Source organism: Solea solea, chromosome 1, assembly GCF_958295425.1.
Source record: "Solea solea chromosome 1, fSolSol10.1, whole genome shotgun sequence".
Taxonomy (NCBI): Eukaryota; Metazoa; Chordata; class Actinopteri; order Pleuronectiformes; family Soleidae; genus Solea; species Solea solea.
The window spans coordinates 19,748,261-19,774,695 of NC_081134.1; the positions used below are offsets into that span (position 1 = coordinate 19,748,261).

General features: G+C 41.1%; 2 protein-coding genes across 3 annotated transcripts; one reads left to right on the plus strand and one right to left on the minus strand.

The window, feature by feature from the left end:
* The first annotated feature begins 1,885 nt into the window (after positions 1–1,885).
* Positions 1,886–12,399, plus strand: LOC131463627 (olfactomedin-like protein 2B). The gene is made up of 9 exons (XM_058635458.1): positions 1,886–2,532; positions 6,132–6,389; positions 6,484–6,591; positions 7,781–7,945; positions 8,046–8,238; positions 8,367–8,801; positions 9,151–9,327; positions 9,409–9,605; positions 9,865–12,399. Exons 1-9 carry the CDS (start codon positions 2,155–2,157, stop codon positions 10,252–10,254), a joined length of 2,301 nt encoding a protein of 766 aa, XP_058491441.1. The 5' UTR covers positions 1,886–2,154; the 3' UTR covers positions 10,255–12,399.
* Positions 4,164–26,435, minus strand: dusp12 (dual specificity phosphatase 12). 2 transcript variants are annotated; one of them, XM_058635479.1, is made up of 9 exons: positions 26,211–26,435; positions 24,445–24,748; positions 24,027–24,140; positions 23,308–23,426; positions 22,673–22,760; positions 22,495–22,586; positions 21,829–21,908; positions 21,516–21,672; positions 4,164–4,737 (listed from the first exon to the last, which is right to left on the minus strand). In XM_058635479.1, the coding sequence occupies exons 2-8, from the start codon at positions 24,708–24,710 to the stop codon at positions 21,529–21,531; spliced, it is 903 nt and encodes a 300-aa protein (XP_058491462.1). In that variant the 5' UTR covers positions 24,711–24,748; positions 26,211–26,435; the 3' UTR covers positions 4,164–4,737; positions 21,516–21,528. The 2 variants fall into 2 exon arrangements, with proteins under 2 accessions (XP_058491462.1, XP_058491452.1); XM_058635469.1 differs by lacking the exon at positions 4,164–4,737 and having other exon boundaries at positions 21,274–21,672; positions 26,211–26,434.

Here is a 26,435-nt window from a genome sequence, read left to right on the forward strand (position 1 = left end):
CTTCTATGGTTGAAAGTAGCAATATAAAGCAGGACACAGCACCAAACTTCACCTAAAGGAAGGAGCAGTGCCAACAATATGTATATAACTGTCTTTGTGTGCTTGTTCTGTCGTTTAGCTAAGTTACAGGCTACACTCGTGTTTCATTTGCATGTGTGTTTATCATCTTGGTAACCACAACGTTATCCAAGCTACAGGCGTCCTGCAGCAGTCTTTCACTTGTCAGTGTCTTCTGACTCTGGGTCAGACTCCGGATCAAATGCGTAAGGCATTACGGCAAGGGGTCGTGACAACGGCATTACTCAATGTTTTCATAATTGCTAGTGGTGCATCCGGGGGAGCTGCGGATCTGAGAGCTGACGTGCCAATTACGTCACTTCCAGGTAACTGGCCAATCACAAGACAGTCCGTGTTCTGTGGGTGTGGTTTTGGTCTGAAACAGCACAGCTGACAAGAGCATCAGTGATGAGACATTTACATTGGCTCGTTTGTAGCGACTAGGACGTTTTTGACCATAAAAACAACTTCATGTTTGTAAGTACACCTCCATATCTCACATATAAGTGAGCTAGGACCATGCTATGGCCTCTTTAAAATAGAGAGATTTAATGTCTTCGGGTCATGCACCCGAAATGGTTCTTTGACCATGACCCCTAAAAGGTTCTAAATTCACATTTATAATAAACACCTTTTAATGACCTGCACCAGGTTCCTCCTCTGTGCAGTTGAAACAGATGTTGTCTGATTCACATGTGGTCCCACAGTACACAGGACAAACTAACGGTGACTCCGCCCACTTCAGCAGTTTAAACTCAGCCCCCACGTTGCCTGTTTTTTTTTGTTACACGTCTAAAGCCAGTATTACGGTAACAGGATGCAGAGAGCATTTTCACAATAAAAGCAACATTCTGTTCCCCCCCAAAAAACTTTTTACTTGCTTTTTACTCATTTCCTCAAAAGTCTAAAGAGTGAAACGTTTCCTATAGTAAAACAGTGACAATATATGAACGCATAATGATGCCATGTGACATAGAAAAACTAAACTTGTGGGGTGGAGTGGCTCAGTGGTTAAGACTGGTACCGCTACCCTGTGTGCGAAAGACATCATGACCGCAATGGATAAAAGTGTCTGCTAAATGACATGACATGACATGACATGACAAATACATAATCTTATTATAACACGATATCTTATTTTGTTTAAATGTGAAAGAGTTCATGTCATGTGATAAATTGTTTGACTATTGTATTCTTTCATTATTAAAATAATTTTTTTTCAGCTTATTGTATTTTAATGTGTCTTTATTAAAGCGTGGTCAGGCACTGGTGGGCGTGTGTGGGGGGTGAAATTACATTTTATTAAATAAATCTACACATCATTAAATATTATTTATCTTAATATATTTGGTTTTATTTGTAGATTGCTCCTTTTGTGCACATTTGTTCACTTTTGAGATTTGACTGCCCTGTAATGTTAAAAAAAACAAGTTTACAGTGTTACAATTGTATAAATAACACCAAATCAAGTTAAATTTAGGATATGACCTGACTTGTATCTTTAACCCTCGGCCTCTGGTGAACCTGGACCATTTTTGGGCCAATTTCAAAATTCAAATAAAATTATTTATTTTGTTTAGGTTCTGTAAAGACTATTGGTTATTCCTTCATCAGGGTTGTCCAAAAATGTGTTCTTCTTACTGTTATTAAACACTATGTTTGTCAAATAAATAAACAATATATATATACATATATATATATATATATGTATATATATTTGTTATATTGTCCCGAGAGCTCTGAACTGTAACTGAAAACTGTCCGTTGCTTTTATTGTGAAATCTTGCGCGCTGTTACCGTAAAACCTAGTGTATATATGTGCGTAAATCTGTGCAGCACGGGGTCTGGTTTGACTGCGGAGCAGCTCTGGAGCCTCAGTCTGCGTCGCAGTTACGGATCTCTCTCTCTCTCTCCCCGTGTCCAGGTTCTTCTCTGATCTGGATCCATTCAGTGTTTTCACTGTAGATGTTTGAAGATCCGCTGACCTCACTTTTGTTTGGTCACTGCGCGCTGCGTAACTGGAGCCACTCATCCATCCACGGCTCTGGGAACATTTCCTCCAGAGACTGAGCTGTTTCCCTGGGTGCAGGTGCAGAGATGTGGCGTGGACTGTCCCTATCTCTGTCCGTGTCCCTGTCCCTGTGTCTGCTGCTCAGCTTCACTCTGTGTGGACTTGATGCTCTGGAGGAGACGAGCACAAGCGCATGGCGAGTGAAGACGCAGCCAATGACCGAGGCAACAGTGGCGGCCAAAGCGCACAGGGACGCTGCCTCTTCCTCCACCTCCTCTTCCTCCACCTCAACCTCCTCTTCTTCCTCTTCTTCACCCGCCAAAGCGCCGGACAGTCTGCGGGAGGGAGAGCAACTGTCCCCGGGGAGAGACGCCCCTGCTGTGGGCGCGAGAGGGAGAGACGAGCCGCCCACCGCGGAGCCTCTGGAGGACGAGCTGGACAACCAGGAGAACGTCATCAGCCAGGTCAGTGACGTCATCACTCCGTCTGTCTGTCGCCACACTTCTTCGTATTAAATTAAATCATAACCTTTGATTTGAAGCGTTTTGATTTTGCTGAACACGCGCAGCTGCAGTGCAAACAAAAGTGCCTTTTCCTTTGGATCTATGGGCGATAATGATCATGGTAATGGTTACCTGGTTGTTAACTAATGATAAGTTAACGATTAACTAATGATTTAAGCCTCTTCTAACTTTTATCAGTGAAATATTTGCAGCCGCAGACGATATTTAGTAAATGATTGGTTAACCATAGTAACCAGGATGCTGGCCAGTCATTAACTAATGGTTAACTAATAATGAGGTAAGGATTAATTAACCATAAACTAGTGATCGTTAATATGAACTAATCATTAGTTCATATTAAACATTAAACAATGGTAGTCAATATTAACTAAACAAAAATAATGTTTATGTTTATAAGCCAGTTATTAGTTAGTATCAGTTAACTTTAACTAATCATTAGGTAACTATTATTTACCAACTTCTGCTAGTTATTATGAACTGATCATTAGTTAAAGATGAGTTAATATGAACTCATGCTAGGCAGTATCATCTAATGATTAGTTAACCATTAACTAATACTGCTTAATATGAACTAATCATTAGTTTAAGCATTAGTTAATCATTAACTAATATCAGTTAATTGTTAGTTAACCGTGTAGTGTTACACTGTGTATGTAAGTGACATTATCGTGATTAAACTACCTAACCATTAGTTAATGATAAGTTAACCATGAACTACTGTTGGTAAAAATGCTTTTCTAATTATTAGTTAATATTAATTAACATTAACCAACACTAGTTAATATTAACACACCATTTGTTAAGCTTTGGTTAATTAGTTCATCATTAACTAATATTAGTTAATCATTAGTTAACATTTTAGTATTCCTTACTGTAGAGTGTTTGCATGTATGTAAGTAGCATCATCATGATTTAACTAATCATTAGTTAAGCATTAGTTCACCATTGACCAATGGTAGTTAGTATGAATTAACCATTAGTGAAGTATAAGTTAAAGATTAGGTAATCAATAGCTAATGTTAGTAAGTCATTAGTTACCACTTTTGTTTACGTCATGTGTGTAAATGCAAGTGGCATTAACTAATCCAATCATTAGTTAAGGATTAGTTACATTACATTACATGTCATTTAGCAGACGCTTTTATCCAAAGCGACGTACAATGGAATTGAGTACAATCAGCCAGGGGTGGAATCGAACTTGCGACCATGATGTCTTTCGCACACAGGATAGGGTCTTAACCACTGAGCCACTCCACCCCCTAGTTAAACATTAAGTAGTGTTAGTCAATGTTTTTTATCATGACTTAATATTAGTTAACAGGAGACCAATATTAATTAATATTAGTTAACATGAATTAATGTTACTTAAGATCAATTAACCACTAGTTAACCATTAGCTAATGTATTTGTTACTACCTTACTGTAGAGTGTTACCCTCTGTGTTTAAATGGAAGTAAATGTCATTGTCATGATTTAACTAACCATTAGTTAATATAAGTGTTAGGTTTATTAATGGAGTCCTTGGCGTCAAGAAGAAATGAACGTATGAACTAAATAAAAGCCAGGCTTTCCTGAGAATGATGGGGGAATATTAAAGTGCCAGACCCTCGCTCTAATTTCCACTCTTAAATATAGGATAAATATAGAACCTCGTTTGATCTCAAGTGTCGTGTGTCAGCAGGTCACATCTCAGTGGTTTCCCACAAAAAAATAAAAAAATAAAACCCACTTTTGAAGCAAAACCCACACGCAAAAATTTCAAGCAATTGTTCTTTTTTTTTGGAGCACAAATCTTAAATTTCCTGTGTATAAGACGTGATTGTGTTATGGAGATGCACCACTTTTACCTTCTCTGTCATTGAAACACAGCACAAAGACCACAGTTTGTCAGTTCAGCTTAAATGCTCCAGTGTGTGTGTGTGTGTGCGCCATGGTAACAGTTTGCATCCCTTTGGCGGTCGGTTATGTAATATCCTCCCAAACTGTAATCTCTCCAAACCCAAAACCAGAAAGTGGCTGTTTGTTAAAGCCTGTATCTTATTCTTTTTCCCAGGCTGCAGCTGCAGCTCGTCACTCACTCTGCTGCTGTTGGTGCTTCTCCTTCTTCTTCGTCTTTTTGTTCTCAGTCACGTGTTTATGATCAATCTGCAGGAGACAACATATGATGTTACAATTAATATAATTTAGGTTGAATTTCTATAAAAGGGATGATTGTGAAAGGAGAAAAATCAGTAAATGTTTGTGTGACTGACCTGAAAGTTTTGTTTTGCTCGCTGACATAGAGTCCTAGTGATTTATTTTGAAGTGCCACAAGGGGGAGCCTATATCTTTACACTGATTCCTTTTTTTTTTTTTTTTTTTTAAATGTGCACTATAAAAATCTCTTAAAAACACACAAAAAATGGTAAATCTACAACAATCTGAAAAGAAAATTTTGGTAACATTAGTACTTTAGTAACCTCAACATTATGTTTTGTAAGGTGACATTTTGCGCTGAAGGCTAATTCATAATTGCTTTAGTGTTTTTGTAACATGACAAAATTTAGCAATACTTTTGGTACGATTACAAGAATGTTATGTTTTATAACGTGCCATTTTGTGCTAACAGATTATTCGTTTCATGTCGGTAACTTGACAGAGTTTTGTACAAATTTTCATAGAATTACAATTGAAACTTTTTTGTAACATGCAACTTTTTTGTCATGAAACTAATGAGGTTATTTAGGTACCATTAATAATAATTAAAAAATCGTAATATGAGTAGTTTTTCTGTAACCCCAACGTTATGTTTTGTAATATGACATTTTGTTCTAACAGATAACTCTTTTTTATTAAAGTCGCTTAAGTGTTTTTGTAACATTACAACAATCAAAACTTTTTTGGAATGAAAGCAATGTTTTCTTTGTAACAACACGATTTTTTTGGTAACATAAGCAATGTTTTGCAATGTCAGTAACAAAGTCAACTTTAAAACATTTTCTGACCGGCTTTTGTAACATTAGAACATTTAGCAACATTTTTGTACGCAGAGCAATGGGTTTTTTTTTTTGTCATGTCGGTGATGTGTTTTCCAACCTTAAAACATTCTGTCACAGTGTGAGGTCATGGTAAGGAAGTGTTCTGTAACCTAATAAACATGAATTCATCAGTAGATTAGGGACAGCTGAGCACAAATAATTTCATTACCAGTAATAATTCTGCATTGTTACTTAGTTTTTGTTGTTGTTGTTGTTTTGCGGCTTCTCCCTCTCTAGGGCTTGCCACAGCGGAAGATCTGCATGTTTTATTTGGCATTTTTAAGATTTTTACACCGGATGTCTTTTCAGTGGAGCGCTAGTGGCTGGGATTGGTTACCTTGCTCAGGGACCTCAAACCGGCAACCCTTTAGTCACAAGCCAAGTTCTCTTTCCGCTTGAACCTGGACATTTTTTTATATTGTCCATGTCTCGTATAGATTAATGCAGAGTAATAAAGACACATTCATGTCCTGCGTACGTTGTCACAGAGACAGAAAGACAAACTGTGTCCCTCTCTTCCAGTTGCTGGGTGATTACGACAAAGTGAAGACCGTGTCGTCGGGGTCCGACTGCGTGTGCCGCTGCATCGTTCGACCGATCAAGCGCTCCGACTGTGGCGATGCAACGTCAGCCCCCCAAAGTGCGTACACCGTGGAGACAGTCACCAAGGGAACGGACTGTAAGAAGTGTGTGTGCATGGCTCCGTCCTCCGCCGTCAACCCATGCGAGGGAGAGTACAGGTTCAAGAAACTGCAGGAGGCCAGCAAGGACGACATCAAGGTAGAGAGTTCTACCGTTTTTTTCCCCGTTTCTTCTTCACTGAAGTAGTTTGAACAAGTCTCTCCTGACATTTTGTCTTTGTTTTGTTCGCCAGTTGGCGACAATCATCGACTTGTTGGAGGGCTCTCTGTATGGACTGGACTTGTTGAAGCTCCAGTCTGTCACCACCAAACTGCTGAGCAGGATGGACAACATGGAAAAAGTGAGGACACCTCTCCCTCTCTGTCTCTCACACAGACACTAATGTGCATATTCTTCTATCGAGGCTGTAATTTACTGCGGGTGTGTGGGTGTCTTTCTTTCCGCCCATCATTGTGCAAACACTCAATTTGATTTACTCACTACAATCTCTCTATAAAAAGCTGTCACTACTTACTGAGCCGGGGACAATATGAACATTGAATGACCTGATTATTCTGACCAAAATAACTGATAATTGCAAAAAAAAATGTTATAATGATGACAATGTTCCAAAAACGAGTTACTGTTATTATTATTATTATAAAAACACATGATTTACTGGAAAATGTGAAAAATTAGAAATCACGACGAGGTGGAGGAGTGACTGTAAAAGATGCTGGCTCCCCCTAGTGGCAGTATTAACTAGTTTATCGCAATCTTTCACGACTCACGACTGCCTTAATGGACATAGTCTTCTGGTTTGATAGTAGCAAAGTAGTAATACTACTGGTTGCTAATAGAAAAAAAGGCCTATTTCTCACTTACTAATCCCTGAGGAGTAAATGGTGTCAATATTAGTAGTGCATGAAGTCAATTCTTTTAATTATTATCTAATTTAGAGGAAACTAGATGATAAAACATGGCAAAATATGAGTGGACAATCTATAAGATTCACCCAGGAACTTTTGTCAGCTGAATACATAAATCAGCATTGACATATTTTTTTGTTTCGGGTTCGAGATCCCCAGACTTTATTGAATCCCCTTGCTTGTCTTTTGGCGCCAAGTGAAGTGTGGGTGTTGTGCTGAAGACGACCGTCTTGAATGAAAGGAGTGTCGCTCCTTGGAGTTTGAGGCTTTCACCATTCAATGCAACATTCAATCAGTGGCCTGGATCTGAACAAGAACCTTTGTTCTCTTCTCTCCCTCCCTTCATTTCCTGTCGTCACCTTATTGTTGGTTTTGGAATGAAAAGTATGAAGGGTTTATCTATCCTCTGAGTGTTGAGCTGATCCCAGAAGGAGGGTAGGCTGCATCGTGGACAGGTCACCAGCCGATCATAAGGTCAATGTTATGCCCATTGACGTGTTTTCCAATATCTAAATTCATCTACAGACAATGAATGCCTACAATCTGCCAAATCTAAGGAATCTGCAGCACTGGGTGTGAAAGGTGCCTCAAATGCTGACTCCTCATGTCTGTGCCCTGTAGGCCTTTGCTCGTAACCTCACAGAGAGAGCACGAGAGAAAGATCGTGCCAAGGACAGAGCAAAAGAAAAGGAGAAGGAGAAGAAGGCTCAGCAGAAAAAAAAGAAAGCAAATGACATGGGGAATGTAGGACAGAAGGTTCGAGCTCCCGCCTTCGCCAACAAGCAGGTATTCACTTTTTTAAAAAACCCGGCGGAGACACACTCCCATCATCTTCATCCCAAGTTCCCAAACAAACTGAAAATAATTTTTGCGTCTCCTGTTCCAGAAGAATCACGAAAGTCAGCCAAAGAAGAACCAAGAGCAAGATGGTCTCGAACAACATCAGCAGCAGCCGGCCAGCAACAAGACAGGGAGTCAAAAGCCAGTCAAAGAGAAGAACAGCATGGTCGTCAAAGGCGTGACCTTCTACAAGGCAGAAGAGAGCTACAAGGAGAACGACAGAGGGAGAGCAAGGAATAGTAAGTGTGTGGTGGTGCTTTTATGTTTTATTCTTGTTTTATCAAGTCTGTTATTATTATTATTTTTTTAAAGAGAAGGTAAAATGTTAAAACATGTCCTCTCTTGTCTTCTTTCTCTCCTCTTACAGCTTCTTCGTGGGACTTGCTGATTTCTGACCAGCTGCCACCTCTCAGGACTCTGCCCATTCAGCGCCCAGCACCTGCACCCACTGTCAGCGCAGAACTGGACCTCAAGGACTTGTCAAGGCGAGAGAGCAACCCTACACCAACCAGCCGCCCAACGACCACCAAACCAACGCCAACTACAACCGCACCAGCCCCCACGACTGTGATACCATCAACAGCAGCTCCAGAACCAACGACGACCACGCCAACAACTACTTCCCAACAAACTACGACTCAGAGAACCACTCCTCAGCCGACCACCCGGCACAGCACCGCGGCTTCACATACACGTCCACCTGTTGACACGTCTCCTACAGCGGCACCTCAGGCTGGACCTAAAAGTCGACTCAGCTGGACAGAGAGTCCTGCTGACCGACCAAAGGCCACCAAAAAGCCTGGTAGACACCAGCTTAAGTTTGTGACATCTTGAGAAGATGTTTACTGCTCCATCTCAATCAAGTGGAAAGAAACTAAACACAACACCCTGGCCATCTAGTACTAGTAGTGATATTTCATACCTCACTCTGTGAGGTATGAAAGTGGTCGATTACCTTGAATATAAACACAGATTTCTTTAGATTTAAAGAGTGTTTAGCTAATGTAATTACACAACTAAATGTGTTGTTTTTAGATAGTTTAATACAGAAATGTTAAATCACATGTCTCAATAATTAGACACAGAAATCAAAAATGCTGCTAATGATGAGTCACAGTGTCACCTACCTCAACATGAATGTGTTCTTGCAGGAGTGTGTAAGGACACGGTGGCCAGCCTCTCTGATCCGGTCCAGCACAACTCTTACGGCCTGAGTGACGGTGCCTGGATGAGAGATGCACGCGGCCACGGCAATGTCATCTACCTCACCAGTGGTCACTATAGCAACAGCCTCCTCGAGTTTCGCGACATTGAGGCCCTCAAATCAGGTGCGCACGTGTGTTTTCACTTGTGTTATGACTTTGGCCAGCTTCACACATTAAGTTTCCTGTGTGTTCTTTTCCGCTCAGGTCAGGCGAGTAATTCATACAAGCTGCCCTACAGCTTCACTGGAACAGGCCATGTGGTGTTTAATGGGGCCTTCTACTACAACCGCGCATTCAGCAGGGACGTCATCAGATACGACCTGAGGCACAGATACGTCGCTGCCTGGACCACACTGCACGATGCCTTACTGGAGGAGCAAGGTCACAGGACGCAGACTGAAGTAAGGCTCATGGCATGAGTTGTGTGAGCATTGTGGTAACTGTGATGCAAACCCCACAGGAAGCACCGCACAGTGATTTAGTAGCCTAGTATGCACTCGGGACTCCTTCAAAGGCCATGAAAGGTCAGTGAGTGGAACTGGAAGTGCTGCAAATCACTGCAGACGTCGAAAACATGAAAATCAAGCAGCATGAGGACTTAATGGTGTGAAGGAACTCCTTAAATCCATAAGTCTTTAAATGTGAACGTTTTGTTTCCAGGTGGAACTGGCTGTGGACGAGTCGGGTCTGTGGATACTCTATCCTGCTCTGGACACAGAAGGCTTTCACCAGGAGGTAATCCTGCTTGTCCACCTCCATCCCCGCGAGCTTCAGCCGATACGGACCTTCCGCACAGGTCTTCGGCGCGGTCGCTATGGAAACAGCTTCCTTGTTTGTGGTGTGCTCTACGCTGTGGACAGCATGGAGCGCCACTACGCTAACGTGACGTACGCCTTCGACACACACACGCTCACACACACCGTGCCGAGCCTAGCGTTTACGAACATGCACGGGCACACCTCACAGCTGGCTTACTGCCCGCTGGACAAGAAACTGTACGCGTGGGACAACGGGCACCAGATGATATATGACGTCATCTTCGCCTATTAGCGTAAATCATAAGAAAGCCAACTCACACAGTGGAGGTGCGTCAAGCCTTACTGAACTGCATTGTGGGTCCGTAGCTTTGCTTTGCTTGCACTGTGTGCGTCAGAGGTTGAGATTCACTATATGGACAAAACTATTCGGATGACTGACGATGACAACAACAGGGCCTGTAATGACTTAATACATATATAGTACTATAATATGGAGTTGGTCCCTCTTTTGTAGCTAGAACACTTTCTTGGAAGGTTTTTCCTCAAGATTTGAAAGTTTTTCTATGGTGAATTTGTGTCCATTCATTCTGTAGAGCATTTATGACGTCAGGCACTGATGTTGGACGAGGAGGTTCTGGCTCACAATCTCTGTTCCAGTTCATGCCACAGGTGCTCGATAGGGTTGAGATCAGGGCACTGTGTGGGACAGTCAAGTTCTTCCACACCAAACTCATCAAACCGTGTCTATAGTCGTTGTTTTGTGCACAGGGGGAACCGTCATGTTGGAATAGAAAAGGGCCTTCCTTAAACTGGAAGCATAGCACTGTCCAAAATGTCTTGGTATGCTGAAGTGTTAAGATTGGCCTTCACGGGAGATAAGGGGCCTGATGGAAACACCTGAATTCAATACTTAACAGGTGTGGCTGAATACTTTTGTCCATATAGTGTATATTTCCGCAAATACTCCAGCACAGGTGCTAGCCAATCAAATGGCCTTCAGCTCAAACACTACACATCCCAAAGAGAGCTCTCGGACACCGTTGTTTTTTGTCGGAAAAAGTGCACCCCAGCAATGGCGAACATTGCGTTACATCAAAATCATGTTAGCGACATTAGCAACTCTTGCTACATAGTTAGCCATGACACTGCTCTGCTAAACTCTGATTGCTACCCACCACCACCACCACCAAGCGTTAAGTTCAGATCATCACCTCAGCTGATGTCCACAGAGTTACAACATGCTTTTAGTCTAAACAGTTATAAAAACTAGCCAGTAGGGGGAGCTCCCCTAAGAACTACTACATGTAAGAGGAGGACAACAGCTTATTTGTGCAAGTGTCTCAGTTTTGTGGTGATGCGTTCAAATTTAACCACTATATTTTACTTCAGACGTTATTAAAGAAAACTTAAGCATATAAAAAAAATGACAAAAACATTTATATATATTTTTTAAAAAAAGATGTAGGTTTGTTTCCTCCTGCAGGTTCTGGAGCCCTTTTAGATGCTCTTATGTCGGGATCAGACTACACAGCATTTTTGTCTTTCACGATGGTCACCATGTCGTATCTTGTTCTGGGGAACTAGCAACACTAAGCAAGTATGACCCCCCCCCCCAACCAATCATCGTTCACGACACTGTGCAAGTTCATAGGTCATCAGGGAGGCGGGGGGCAAGGGCAGTCAATTATTATCTCAGCGTTGCTGAAGTGCCTCCGCTATCTCTAGCCAAGATTTAGTTTTTTAACTTTGTCGTGGTAGTCCCTTGACAAGACTTTAAAGAGTCAGAGGCATATTTCAGGGTCACTAACAGCAGCATGTTTATGTCTGTATGTTATGCTGTGTCAGAGCACTCTGCCAATGTCCAGGAGCAGGTATTCTAGCATTTTAGAAGAAAATTCGAACATCTGGAATCGTGGAACAGCCCAGACACCAAATCTCTGTTCTTCAGTTATGTTACATTACACATCCCGATGTTCATACTCAGGTCCGACACTGGAAATGTGTCAGTCACGACCAAATTGCTTGAAAATCGGCATGAATTTTGTGTCGTCTAATCCCGGCATAATCTCCTAAGAATATATGGGAGGCATTTTTAAATATATACTGATTCTGAAGAATGCGTTTGTAAGGCGAGGGACTCACAATATTATGTGTACATACAAATACTGTATATACTGAATAGTGATGTTTTTATAACGTATGTCTGCTTAACATGTTGCCTATTTACCGTCACTTCAGTGCTGTCATACGCTGAGCAGAGAAGCCGTGTGCTGTTAGTGCTTCACCGGTCAATGGAGTTCAGTCACAAATATCACGGCAACACATTTAGATGTTTCTCACATCAGTTTTTTTTTGGTTTTTTTAACCCAAGACAAGGTTAATTTCAACTGCGGCCTTTTTGGTTTGTTAATTTATAATAAAATGTTTCTAAAGATGAGGGGGTGAACCATCTTTTTCCAGTCTTATTCAGGTTCTCCGTCTCTCTCTCTCGGTCTCCTCTGGCCATCTTGTGCAGCCTGCTGTGGACATTATTTCTGGGGTTGATTTAGTTTTCCTGGAAGCAGCAGAGGCACTGGAAGAATCCCAAGGGTGGAAAATAAGACCTAGCTTGATGCTGGGTCAACCTCTGACTGAGAAATCTTCAGGACACACACACACACACCAGATCTGTCTGCAAGTTTAATGGCCTTGCAGAGATTCAGACGGGGCCATGAACTGGTGTGTGATAAAACTGCATCTGCAAGTAGCCTTTGGATTCCATTCAAGTCTGCTTTGGCTCGACTGGGCCATCTCTAGGATAGGATCGCACATAATAAAAGTAAAATAATTAACATTAATGATAGTGACATATTTTTTAAGCCAGGGAGCAAATGGGGACTATCTGCTTTGTGGACTAGTTAATGAGCCTGTGCTCCAGCTTTCTGCTGCTGACACATCGTTACTGTGGGGTGGGTGGGAGTGAAGGATGGGAGTGGGTGGTTGACCGCCAAGCAGGAAGCAGAGCAGAAAGATGCCCATTCACATCAACTGCCTACTCAAACTTGTAGTATGAATGCGTGTGTGTGTGTGTTTTCTGTCGGTTTTTATACCACCTCATCTGAATGTCTGAAAGCAGGAGGACCACACGACCACACGACCACACACACACACACACACACACAGATGCCGAACAAGCACATTCATGTCTTTCTATACCAATGGGGAGGACACATTGACATGATGCATTCTTTAGCCCCCTTAGCCTAACGCTAACCATCCCAAAAACATCCTTAAACACAACTGTCTCCATGTCCCTAAACTAAAACCAAGTCAACCAAGCATTTTGAAGTTGTGAGAACTGTTGTGAAGACTCCAGAATGTATTCACAACAATGACTTTGTGCCTAAATGTATCCTCACAACCATGGAAAGACGTGCACACACACACACACAGTATAATTTTAAGATAGCAGTGGTATCTGTATACGCATTCCGAACTTCCACTGAGATAAAAGTCTGCACAGAGAAAGAAAAATGGGTGGAGCATAAGAAGAAACGTTATCATGGACATCATTTTCTACAGTTCATTAGTGCTCACTCACTCAAAGGTCTTTCAAGTTTAACTACAGTTGAATAAGCGGAGGGAATGACAGGAAGTGACAGGAAATACATTAAAAGTGGGAAAAGTGAAGAAGGAGAAAAAAGAGTGGCTGGATATATTTGGTAAAAGTAAGTCGTCTCTTGTCAGCGTTCTCTGATGCAACCCTTAAAAGGTCTAACGTGTAAGACTGAGTGCTATGTAATGGGGAGACTGCAGACTCTGCTCACTCCTCCCTTTCCCAAGTGCATTAGTAAAATACAATGGTCTCCACATACCAGAAATTATGTTTTTTTTTTAGTGAATCATCTGACTCCATCTCACCCCAATCCCTTGTGTCCTCTTCTGTGGAATCCTCCACCACAACATCCATGAACCTTCTCTGTAGTCTTCCTCTTGACCACATGACTCTCTCACTTTATTTCCAAACTCAACTTGAGCTGTCCCCCCAAATATGCTCACATCTAATCCTCTCCATCATGGTCACCTCTAATGGCAGTCTCAGCATCCTCAAATCTGCCACCTCCTCTTCCTTATTTGAGTCGAAACCTTGAAGCGGAAGTGTGCAAGTCTGGTCACTTTTTCTTTACCGAGCTCCACCTTACGTCTACTGCTTTATCCTCACAGTCCTAAAACTCACCACTGACACTACCACCCCCCTCCCTTGTCCTGGCCAGAGCCGGCGAACACAAGCCATGGAGCCATGTCCATGCCAATATGGACATGAACAGCCAACCACCCACCAAAACAAACCAGCAACAGACATCGTTCCAAAACATGGTCGAACAAACACCTTTAAAACAAAATCTTACAGAAACACATGAATACAGTACATAGAGAACAAAGGGTTTATCTCAAAGATACTTACAGCGTCCGTTTTGGTTGCTTCTGTCCGTTTCGTGGCCGCTCGCTTGGTCAGACAGTCTTCCTCACTTCTTCCGACAACCATTTTCTCTACTTCTTTTTCAACGGCTGTGCCGTGATAAACATCTAAAATAGCATTATCGCTGCCTGGATCTTATAGCCAGTACCTGGCTGGGAGCCGTGTGCATATACTGCCCTTAAACAAATCGCAGACGTTTAACCATCACAATGACTGCAAAGCTGTTAGATTAAAGTAGAAATCCTGCATCACAAAATGGCAACCAAATGTACAGCAAGACCCTTACCTAAAGCACATATAAAAGGGTGATGCTAAAGCTATGGAAAACAAACCAATTTTAACTTTAAACACTTACACACATATGGGAAGTAAATTCAATATTTGGTTATAAGTTTCCCTTAATTACACACACTGGACCTTTATGAATGCCAGTAAGTTGTATAATTCCCCCCCCCAGTGGCGGCAGGTGAAGCCAAGCTTCATGGTTACAATAATAAAGCTGTGGTATTGGCACAGTCATGGATTTGTTAGATTAAGACACAAACAACATTAAATGATTACAGTGTGGAATCAAACAAAGTATTCGATTTAGGTGGTTGTCATGGTTGCATGAAAACATGCAGCGACGGTGGTGGGGAAGGATTGTGATTTAAAGAAAGAACAATGACGACGACAGAGGCGTCTGTTTGTACTGATCAAAACTGGACATGTGTGTCCAGACATAACCAAACGATCAGCACGGGTTGCTTTGGTAACGACAAAGGCATGCGCCCACATTTGTGGCACAGCTTTCAAACAATTGGCCTGTCAAGTCGCGGTGCAGAACACCCGAGGAGACGAGGGGATATGCAGCAGTGTTTTTGTGAGTCAGTCCACTGACTTGTGTTTTCCTCTATTGTTCTACATAGTTTCTACATTGTTGTTGTTGATGCAAAATACAACTGGTAATCCAATCTGAGCCACCAGAGAGTTTGAAAGTGCTTTGAATCCTCATTTAAATGTGAATTTAATCAACCAAAACCTTAAAAAAAAAAATCTGTTTAAGGCCTAACCGACTTCCTCCTAACCGACTTGTGCTGTAATACTGACTAATGCAACTAGAGGTCACCAAACAATGAAACGTACATTTTAGTCATGCTAGATAGAGAATATAGGAAAAAAATGGGCGGTTTTGAAAAGTGAAACCTGAGAAGGAAGTAGGACGGACGGAGGTAGCAGTACCAGCCACCAGGGGGCCACTCCACTGGTTTCAAAAATAACTAATAAGTCTATGGAGAAATTAGCTTCTACTTGTCACTTGATTAATAACGTCAGTTAACACTTCCGTAAGGAGATCTACGAGGCGTTTTCTTAATCTAATATACTTTTTTTTGGGTGTCTTTATAGTTAAAGACCTTTCAGAGAAGTGAGCTGTTGAAGGCTGATGCAAAAGACACTGACATCATAGTCAAAGCATGCAGGAATAAAAAGCATGGATGATATTCCTTTTTTCTTTTTGGTGGTTAAGTGATGTAGTACATCATGTGCAAAAAAGACTTTGCTTAGAACCATGGAGAGACACTTTTGCAAATTAGGAAGAAGCTGCGTCATCCCACTGCTGTTAATGTGATCACCAGCTTGTATCATTAGAATATAACGCACACGTGGATTGACTAGTGATGAACTGACAACTTAATAAGACTCTACAACAAAGGAACTTCAGCTGTTCAAAATGTTAAGAGCCACTGAAATTCAAGTAGATGAAGCATGTTTTTCTTTTCAAGCCAACCTCAAAAAACACAAATGATCTTCTCACTTATTTACAGCCGTTTATAATCTAATAGAGATCCTGCAAGTTCAGTACCAAACAAAATTCAAAATTCTTGCTTCTTGCTATATTTACATAACGTCTTCAAATCTGCTTAAGTTGGCTGAAGCTCTTGGTCAATGACCATCAACGCCACGTGTTCTGAAACCACATTTAGACTGAGACATCGTTATCATCAAAAAGATTTTTAAAAATAACACAACTGTATACATCATTACCACTGAAATAAGCTCACTCTTGGCCTGTCTGCTACCTGGAATATAAAGTAGACAGAGATGGAATGTGCTGGTGTGTAAGAATGTCAGCAGGAATTCCTCTTCTTGAGGAGGATTGAAAGAAGGCTTTGTGTGTGTGTAAGACGGAATGGTTCTGGGTATTTTGTTGTAATATCTACTAGCTACATCTCTCCAATGGCAAGACATATCCATTACCATCCTGTCAAAGGGTACCAGTGATTGCTGGAGACCGACACTCGGACACCATCCACATTACTCCCTTTTCGTTTAAAAACACAAATTCTGCTCCGGACACACCAGCTATCCACACTGCCCTAGTATTTTAGAATCCTTGTTACTCCATTTTTGTTTAGAAATGCATAAATTCTGTTTTGGATATGCCTGCCGTCCATAATAGCCCAGTGTTCTGGAGTCCACACTATTGTGTTTTTGTTTAGAAATTAACAAATTCTGCTCTGGAGACGCCTGCTGTCCACACTACCCCAGTGTTCTGGAATCCACACTACTCCGTTTTTGTTTAGAAATTATGAAATTCCGCTCTAGAGACGCCTGCTGTCCACACTACTGTTTTTGTAAAAAAAAAAAGCATAAATTCTGCTCCTGACACACGCCATTCACACTACCATGGCGTTTTCAGAGTGTCCACTACACTGTTTTCATATAATAAATTATGCTCTGCATACCCCTGCGTCCACACTAGGTTTTCATTGAAAATGCTTATATTCCGCTCCAGATATGCCGGCTGTCCAGACTACCGTGGTATTGTAAACTGAGAAAGAGTTTGAAAACTGGGCCCATCTTTCTGTGTGGATGGGCAGAAACGGAGAATTTTGAAAATGATGATCAAACCACAAGCAAACCAGCAAACTACAGCGCAGGATAGAACCAAACCAATGTATCTGGACTTCACTTTTCTCTGTCTTTTTGTGTGCCATTTCCACATGGTAAATGTATGCAACATCTTCTTTTATTGGTCTTGAAAGGTGAAAATTAGGAGGTCAAGAGATAATTGTGGTTTAACCCTTCAGTGGCAGTTGACAGAAACACCAGAAATCAGAGGAGGAAATGATCAGTGTGGACAGAGAAAGCAGAGGTGAAAAGAGGTAAATGGAGGAAAGTAACAGAGGAGAGAGAGGAAATGGAGAAGTAGAAATGAGAGGAAAAGGAGACGGAGACAGACCTAATGTGTCGCCCAGACAGGAGAACATCTGGTTTGTTACTGAGCATCTCAGACAAAGAAAAAAAAAAAACTGAAGCACCGACAGAAAAGAATTGCAGTTGATGCAAAATGATGGAGACAACAGAAAAACGACAAGCAGCTTGATTAGCTTCCATAAATCATAAATCATGAAGAATTAGACAAAAAAGAAAAAAGTTGAAGATTACAAGATGTTAAATCAAAGTCTAATTACACATAATGGAAAGTAACTCCAGTTGCCAAGTCTGAGCTTTGTAAGAAACAGACATAACCAGCAAACTGTGGAAAGATGAAAGGAAGTTCTTGCATGAATCTGCAGATACTGTACTTTTGGCCAACTTAGAAAAAACTTGTACATTCTTGGGAGTAACAACCACAACTGTAATTAGTGGAAATCACCTTTCCAGCAAATTCCACTCACACCAGCAATCTCTCCCGTGTGCTTTCTGAGCAAAAAAAAAAAAAAACCTTTCTAGTTATTCCACAAGCTCAGATATGAGAAACCACAGAGTCACAGGGCTGAGGGGTTTCTGTGACTCACATCCTCCATTATGTCACTCCCTTCAACTCCACTCTCCTGCTGTTGTTCCTGTAACTTTTCACTGCTTCACATCAGTACACAGGAGGCATACTCATGAAAGTTTCACACAATATACACCTTAAATCTCTACCAGTCCAGACTGTGACAGGACACATCTGCTTCACAAATCTGATCGGTCAGAGGACAGGAAACAAGGGTACAACAAGGTCCCCAAGGCTGAATATCACAATAATGGATGTTGCAGTCATGAGTTATGCATCTTAAAGAGATTCACTATATGGACTAAAGTATTTGGCCACACGTGTTGAGTATTAAATTCAGAGGTTTCAATCAGGCTTTGGGCTCAAGTCCCCTTACCGCCAAAGAAGGGCAATCTTAAGCATCAGCTTCAGCATTCCAAGACATTTTGCACAACCTATGTTTCCAACAGCTTGAGGAAGGCCTTTTTCTATTCCAACATGACTGTGTCCCCCCACTGCACAAAGCAAGGACTATAAAGGCATGGTTTGACTTTGAGTTTGGTGTGGAAGAACTTGACTGACCTCAACCCTATTGAGCACCTTTGGGATGAACTGGAACAGGGAGATCGAGAGCCAGACCTTCTCGTCCAATGTCAGTGCCTGACCTAATAAATGCTCTACAGAATGAATGAATGACACAAATTCACATAAAAACACTTGAAAATCATGTGGAAAATCTTCCAAGAAGCTGCAAATATTGGGACCAGTGATACGCAAGCTTCCTCTGGTGGTACTTGGAGGAAAATCAGAAATATCGTTGTCCTGTGATCGGAGCGGAGCTGAGGAATTTTGACACAAATGTGTAGAAAATGAAACAAATTAACCATAAATGTCACCATACCAGTGTGTGAAGAATATGTGAGGAGGGGAGGATAATGACAGAGCAAATTATTTTATCGGGAATGAATCTGCCTCCTGAAAACTCCGTAGCTGAGTTTGCTCGGCCTATTTGCATCACTGTACTTTAACGTTGGCGATACTGGCGTTACTTTGACAAGTCAATATTTTCTCACGTGGTGCTAGGTATAAAACGTTTCAGAACCACGGGCTCAGAAGAACACTTTAATGTGGCCGTCAAAAGGGGAAAAAAAGGAAAAATTCACTGAGCATTTTCTATTTCCATCTGAAATCTGCATCACTTTTATTACTGCAGTAATTCAAAGTCAACTTTATTAGCAGACACACCACGACAGACATTCAGGAGCATTAAACTCAAAGCAGTTGACCACTCAACACACACACACACATCTGCTACTGCAAACAGAACCAGTCATTCAAATCAATGACACATGGCCATGACGTATTTATAGTTTATTGTTAAAAGCACTTAACCGAGGAATGTTTCATGTCCTTCTTCTGCAGACTGTAAAGTTAAATCAAACGTGATGATGACGCTTTAATGGACAGTTGAAGAAAGTGCAGATAAACTAACAATTACTGTCTTAGTTTGTTGGATGATTGTATTCTTTTTTCTTTTTTTTTTAAAGCTACTATAAATGAGGTCTTTTATTTATTTTACTGATTCACAAAAGTCTTGGTCAGGACACCACAGAGAGAATTTACCGACCTCCTCGTCCAGATTCATGTCTATATACTGTACGTCTTAAATTACATGCATAAAATAAAGTTGGTGTCACAGATATGGCACAAATTTGCACCTGTCCCCAATTTCTATTGTGATTTTGTGTTGATGCAAAATGATGGAGACAACAGAAAAAAAACGACAAGGAGCTTCATTAGCTTCCATAAATCATAAAGAATTAGACAAAGTAACTCCAGTTGCCAAGTCTGAGCTTTGTAAGACACAGACAGAACCAGCAGACTGTGGAAAGATAAAAAGGAAGTTCTTGCATGAATCTGCAAATACTGTACTTTTGACCTTAACCATCACAACTAAGTACATAACCTTAACCCTTACCCTAAAACCAGGTCTTAACTCTGAAAAAGCCCTTTAAAGTTGTGGGGCCTGGACAAAATGTCCCCACAAAGATAGGTTTTTTTGGGACATCACAAAGATATAACTACACACACACACACACACACACAAAGAGCATAGTGTGTAAAGTTGGAAGGGACATCCTCCCCAATGACTGATTACTAATTCCACTGCCTCAAAATGGAAACCCTTCACCCTGGTCCTGTAGTCCGTTCTTGTCTTCACACATTTTCACGTCGCCTTATTTAATCCCGTTTTCCACCTCATTTACATAATTCCCTCTATTTCTGTTGCTGGTCACTGAAACCCCCGCCCCCCCCTTACATTTCCACTGTGAGCTCCAGTTTTCCAGACGTCATGTTGGACCCAAGCGAGCAGAGTTACAGTCCTGCACTGATGGATCGGCCACACTCCCAGTAGGGGATACATCCTTAACCTAAAGTTCACCACTGGCTCGCTTTACTAGCATAGCTCCTATGTTATGTTGTGACGTAAAAACAAATCATTTTGTGTCTCCACAGACATGGAAACAAAACACGTGTCTGTGTGTGTGTGTGTGTGTGTGGGGGGGGGGGTTGCATACATACAGAAACGCAGAGAGACATGTGGAGCTGATACAGGTTTAATCAGCATGTGACTGACATTTATAAAGATTTTAAAGTTACACACGATAGCTTTAAATTCCAGCACGTCCCTCTTTTAGATGATTTCTCGAAACCTGTTTTTAGATTTACCTTTGCCTTGTGTGCAGTATTCTTGTTTTTAACTTATTTTTTTCACATTTGGTGATCTGGTTTTGGGATTTTTTGTCTCGTTTCTGTGCCCGAGTATGCTGTGTCTGTGTATTTAAAGTGCTTTAAAAATAAAAGTATTATTATCATCATCACCGGTCCTCCACTGGTTCAGCAGCAGAATCAGTCTCTGTATTGTAAGCTTGGTGAAAGAGATACACCTGAACATGTGCTGCCACCTTGTGGCGAATTTACAGATCTGGGGCAGATCAACCTCAGTTGGAGGTTCTAACTGACTCAGGTCAAGCATTTGTTTGCAGCTATTAGGTGTCGTGTGTACCTAATAATGTGGCCGCACATACTTTTTACCCAATAAATCATCATTTGATATTTACAGGTATGTTTTTATTTACACGCTTGTATCACAAAATAGTCACATCTTACTTACACATTATAAATGGCAAAGTCAAAGTGGATGCCCAAAATTAGCTGTAATATATACATCTACCTTATTTTCCTTTGAGTGGATAAATTCATTTGTCATTTAATTCTTCACAGAAGTATTGAATTACGAATGTTGTGCTCCCGCCCTGTTGTTTCTACTTGAGCAGTTTGACTTTAATACCTTCAGCGGGCTGTTATTTCTGTACGTTCAGCTTTCGGATTTCGTCCACTCTGTTGCGATGCAGCTGGAAGGCGGGAGTGACCCAGCAGCCGCACGAACACTGGTCCCCGCACCAGCGGAAAGAGCCCAGCTTAGAGCCACACTTAGGACACAGCAGCTGCACACACATAAATGGGGGGGGGGGGGTTGCATACTGTGAGGGTTTGTAATGAAAACAGCTCAAATTTGTATGGTGTTATTACTATGACACATTTCTGAGTGCATACAAGCATGTTTTGCACATGCCAGGGTTCCAGTGTGTGTGGTTGTGTACCTGTCCATCCATCACCCCGAGTAAAGCTGATTCCATCCACTGCACTGGTTCGATAAAGTAAGACGTACACTGGACATTTCCTGGACAACACCACATTTAACAACATCAGCGACTGACCACTCACTGCAAGTTACCATTGTTTGACGATCAAGTTATAAACAACAACAGAATTCACTTTCAATAGCTAGTTAGGAGACATTCCGAGAGTTTGGACTCCGGTTGAAAGTAATTAGGCCTCATAAAGTTTGACTAATGTCATATTTAAACCTAATAGTTCAAGAAGGTCATTGTTGACATACTTTCAATAATTTACAATGTGGGCTACAACTTGACATCCAGGTTTTATCCATCCATCGAGCCATCTTCTACCGCTTTATCCTCCACAAAAGGGTCGGAGGAGGCGCTGTGCCAATCTCAGCTGACAGATCGCCAGTCCATCCACTCTCACAGGGTCAGTTTAGAGTGTTCAATTTGCCTAATCCCAAAATCAGCATGTTTTTGGATGTGGGGGGGGGAAACCGGAGTACCCAGAGAAATCCCACACACACACACGAGGAAAACATGCAAACTCCACGCAGAGAGGCCCTTGTTCCGACCGGCTCACAAATCACAAATTTGTTTACATTTGTTTACATGTTAACAAAATGAAGTTGTGCTTCAACTCACCAGTGATGTTACTGAACTTCTTGTGACCAAACGCCGCTGCTCCCTCTCCCACACGGTGGCTGAGAAGACTAGAGTCACGGAACAGAGTTCGTCTGCAGAAGGGATTAATCATTAATTAATACAGTTCTCTTCAAACACAGTGTGGTTTTAAGTATTTGTATTTTCCAATATACGTCACCTGCATTTCCTGCAGCGATAGGACACTTCAGAGGAGCTGGAGTGGGCGGGGTCAACAGCAAACAGCTCCCTGGGAACGTGCTGCAGCTCTTAACACACACACAAACACAAAGGGTTATGACAGAAAATGTTGGAAATCAAATATAAATAGCGATGTAAAAAAAACGTGTATTGGCTGCTGATAGTATAGTATAGATTGTGTCTAAGTCGATGAAACTGTCAATTATTTACTTGATTATTCGAGTACTTGTTTGGTCCATAAAATGTCTGGTTTGGTGTTCTCCCAAACCTTGACCTTGCGATGCTCCAAATGTCTTGTTTTCTCCACAAACCAACATTTTTTTGTTACACATATGGAGCAAAGAATAAAAATATTCACATTTAATTAGCTGAAAACTCTCTATAAATTAATACAATTATAATTTCGTATATGATTAATAGTGGAATAATCGTGTGGTATATGGTATGTCAAGTTTTGGGGAAGTGCAAATCAACATTTTATGGACCAAAAAAGTGAGGACATTTGTTTAGGTTTACGTTAAGGTTAGATTAAGGGTTTACATGAGGCTATGAAAAGTGTTCTTACTAATGTGTGTGTGTGTGTGTGTGTGTGTGTGTGTGTGTGTGTGTGTGTACCAGGGTATTTCTCTGCAATCTTGCTCAGTCTGTACTGTTTGTACAGAGGACTAGAGAAGTCCACCTCACAGTCCATGGCCTCGTAGAGACACAACTGCTCCTCAAACCCACTGTTGACCCTGAAACACATCACCAGCATCAGTGAGCTGTTCCTTCCTCGAATGGAGCTCTCTTTGTTTTCATTACAGAAAACCTCTTTAACCACTTCCACATTAACTTAACCACACTTCTGTTACCATTCTGTCTTTGCCGGCAGGATTTGGCATGCACACCATTTGTGAGATTTCGAAAATTCACTTTTAGAAATTCCCTTACTAAATGTTGGAGAGTAATGCATGTTTTCAGGATTTTCAAGTCTTTCTGATCTACAGTTTGTCAGTGTTCGGCTTGATTCTTGTGTCGGACTTCATGCTCATGACTCTTCCAGTGAAGACAATCTCTGACCAATCAGTGGCCGGCAGTCTGTTGACGCCACATTTAGTATCGGCTCAGCTCACTAGGAACTTGGCTAGAGCAGGTACTAAAAAAGTACTAGGTACTATCACTAATGAAAAAGCAAAAAAAAAAATGTGGAAACGAGTGGAAAAGCACCATTAGTCCACGTCTCACTGGTACAAGCTTTTGTCACACTCTTATCCAATCGGCACGATGATTCAGGACAGATGTTTATACCTGGTCTGAACGAGGTCTAACTAACAAACACACACACACACACTTACTGTACGTCCTGTTTGACAGTCTTCAGTCTATGATACGCCTCACTGAAGCCCAGTTGGTGTCTTCTCATCAAATAAGCCGTCACAATGGTGGCACTGCGACTTCGACCAGCCTGACTGAGACAGACAAACAAATACAAATCACCACAAAAGGTCAAACACTGGCAGGATACATTAGAGGTGGGTCAAAATATAAGTTTTTTTTTTTGGTGACATATCGTCGTCCTTTCTTGTGCAATGCCATAATCGATATGCCAGGGCAAATATCGATATTTTAATCAATAAATTAAGGAGCTAAATAGAGAAATCCTGTTTTGTTTTCTTCAGGTAGACATATGTCATGATGTACCGCTATATGATCATCCTGCAATATATTGATAATCACAGAATCGTATCGCGACATTATTGGTCTGACACTCACCAGTGAACAATTACAGCCCCGCCTCCATCCACAGCCTCCTGGAGGAACAGGTTGCAGTCATTCATGTGACTCAGGAGATCAGATGTGGCCTCGTCCGAAACACACACCCACTTCCTGCGGTACACGTCGTCGCCAGCAGGAGTCGGGGGGGCGGGGTCAACAGAGTCCACAGACAGGATATGAGTGACGTTGGCATCGGCCAGTGCCTGCGTGTCGTTAAGGTCGGCCGCAGTGCCAATGTACACACCGGGGTCCACGAGGAGCATGACTGCAGAGGAGGGGACGGAGCTGACACCAATCTCTCCTGATAACAGCAAAAATAATAGATATTTGAATGCATTTTATTTATGTACTTTTAATCTACTGGTCCGTAAAGTGTCAGAAAATGTTGAAAAATGCTGATCAGTGTTTCCCAAACGTGGAAATGATGGCGTTCTCAAATGTTTTGTTTTGTCAACAAATTGCTGCGTTTTTATGATTTCTTTGTCAAATGGAGCGATGAAACCAGAAAATATTCACATTTAAGGTGCTGAAAAATCAGAAAACTAAATAGTTGATGATTAATTTAGTAATTGATTAATAATTGATCAATCAGATAATTGTTCCCTAATTAAATGTACATTAGACAATAAAATTAATTTAACTTAACTAATTTAACAAATCAGCATGGGCTTCTTTTACAAGCCCTAATGAATAAATGTATTCCTCTAATGCAGTGGTTCTTATCTTTTTTTATATAATTATATGCCTAGCTCCATAAGATAAGACTCAAGATAAATAAATAGTAAGCAAGAGTAATGAACACCACACAAAAAAGTAGAAAACAAAATGAACATGATAGAAAATAGAAAATAGAATATATATATGTATACATACATATGATGTAAACAGAGGGTAACATGGACATTCACAAGATGGCATACTACTGTTTCACCCGTGATGCTGTGAAGTGGTGAATTAAAAAGTAATAGTAAACATTTGGAATTGCCCAAAAATATGTTAAGGATATGTAAAGAACCAGGCTAGTTTATGTAGGCGCTTGCCACCTGTGAACAGAGTTATGGATGTTAAAGGATCCAAACTGCTAAAGAGTTTTTCCAATGGATCATACAGAGCGCCAAATTACAGGGAAATGCTTGGCTAAGGACAGTCTTGTATAAAGTACCTAAAAGGGATACTTGAATGAAAATATATTATGAAATGCATTTAGGAGTGAAAGTGAGGTGTTAGGATTGAGCCATGATCATGATCAAAACCTACACCCCACCCTGCCCACTCCACTCTCCACCCTAACCCTGAGAGGATCACAGAGGCATTCACAGAACTCGAGACTGTTCACTGTCCTAGCTCCTAAATGGTGGAACAAACTCCCCATCGACATCCGGACAGCAGGAAGCCTCCACATCTTGGTGGTGGTTGAATGGTTGAAAACTGTAGTTTAAAGCAGCTCGTCAAGACTAGAAAAGCTCTATATAAACACAGACCATTACCAACTCTTCTTATTCAGATTTTATTTGGTAGTAACGAGCAACAAAGATAGTTAGGGGGACATGTAGTGGAGTAAAAGTAAAGTACAAATATGTGACATTTGTACTTAAATACATTCAATGTATGAATAACATACAACATTCTGCTGTTTGTTCGAATGCCGTTCAGACTAAGAGTGAATTATAATAGTGTTAAACTACACTTCTTTCATAACAAGTTACGGTCAGTTAGTAACCACATCCACAGGTTCATCGTGGCTGATACTGTGGTTAACTCACCTCGTTAGCTTAATTTAGCTTTGCTTCGCCTCTCAGTGGTTTTAGCACTTCTCGGGAAACCCGTTCCTTCTGTTTAGGGCTGGATTTGTACGAAATAAATGCAAACCAACCACTACGTTATCTTTTTTTTTTTTATTTTTTTTTTTTAAATGTAATTTTAAACTTTACAAAAGAAGAAAAAGAAAAACTATCATCAGCTTCACAGTGGTGCTGTGTTCGTCGTTT

What these genes read in the sequence shown, in the direction of transcription:
- LOC131463627 (XM_058635458.1), top strand. Translation starts at nt 2,155, where the DNA reads ATGTGGCGTGGACTGTCCCTATCTCTGTCCGTGTCCCTGTCCCTGTGT. An exon ending in CCAGCAAGGACGACATCAAG is followed by an intron (nt 6,390 to 6,483) that starts GTAGAGAGTTCT and finishes TTTGTTCGCCAG; the next exon opens with TTGGCGACAATCATCGACTT. An exon ending in GGATGGACAACATGGAAAAA is followed by an intron (nt 6,592 to 7,780) that starts GTGAGGACACCT and finishes TGTGCCCTGTAG; the next exon opens with GCCTTTGCTCGTAACCTCAC.
- dusp12 (XM_058635479.1), bottom strand. Translation starts at nt 24,710, where the DNA reads ATGCTCCTCGTGGACCCCGGTGTGTACATTGGCACTGCGGCCGACCTT. An exon ending in TATCGCTGCAGGAAATGCAG is followed by an intron (nt 22,587 to 22,672) that starts GTGACGTATATT and finishes TCCCTTCTGCAG; the next exon opens with ACGAACTCTGTTCCGTGACT. An exon ending in GAAGTTCAGTAACATCACTG is followed by an intron (nt 21,909 to 22,494) that starts GTGAGTTGAAGC and finishes GGTGTTGTCCAG; the next exon opens with GAAATGTCCAGTGTACGTCT.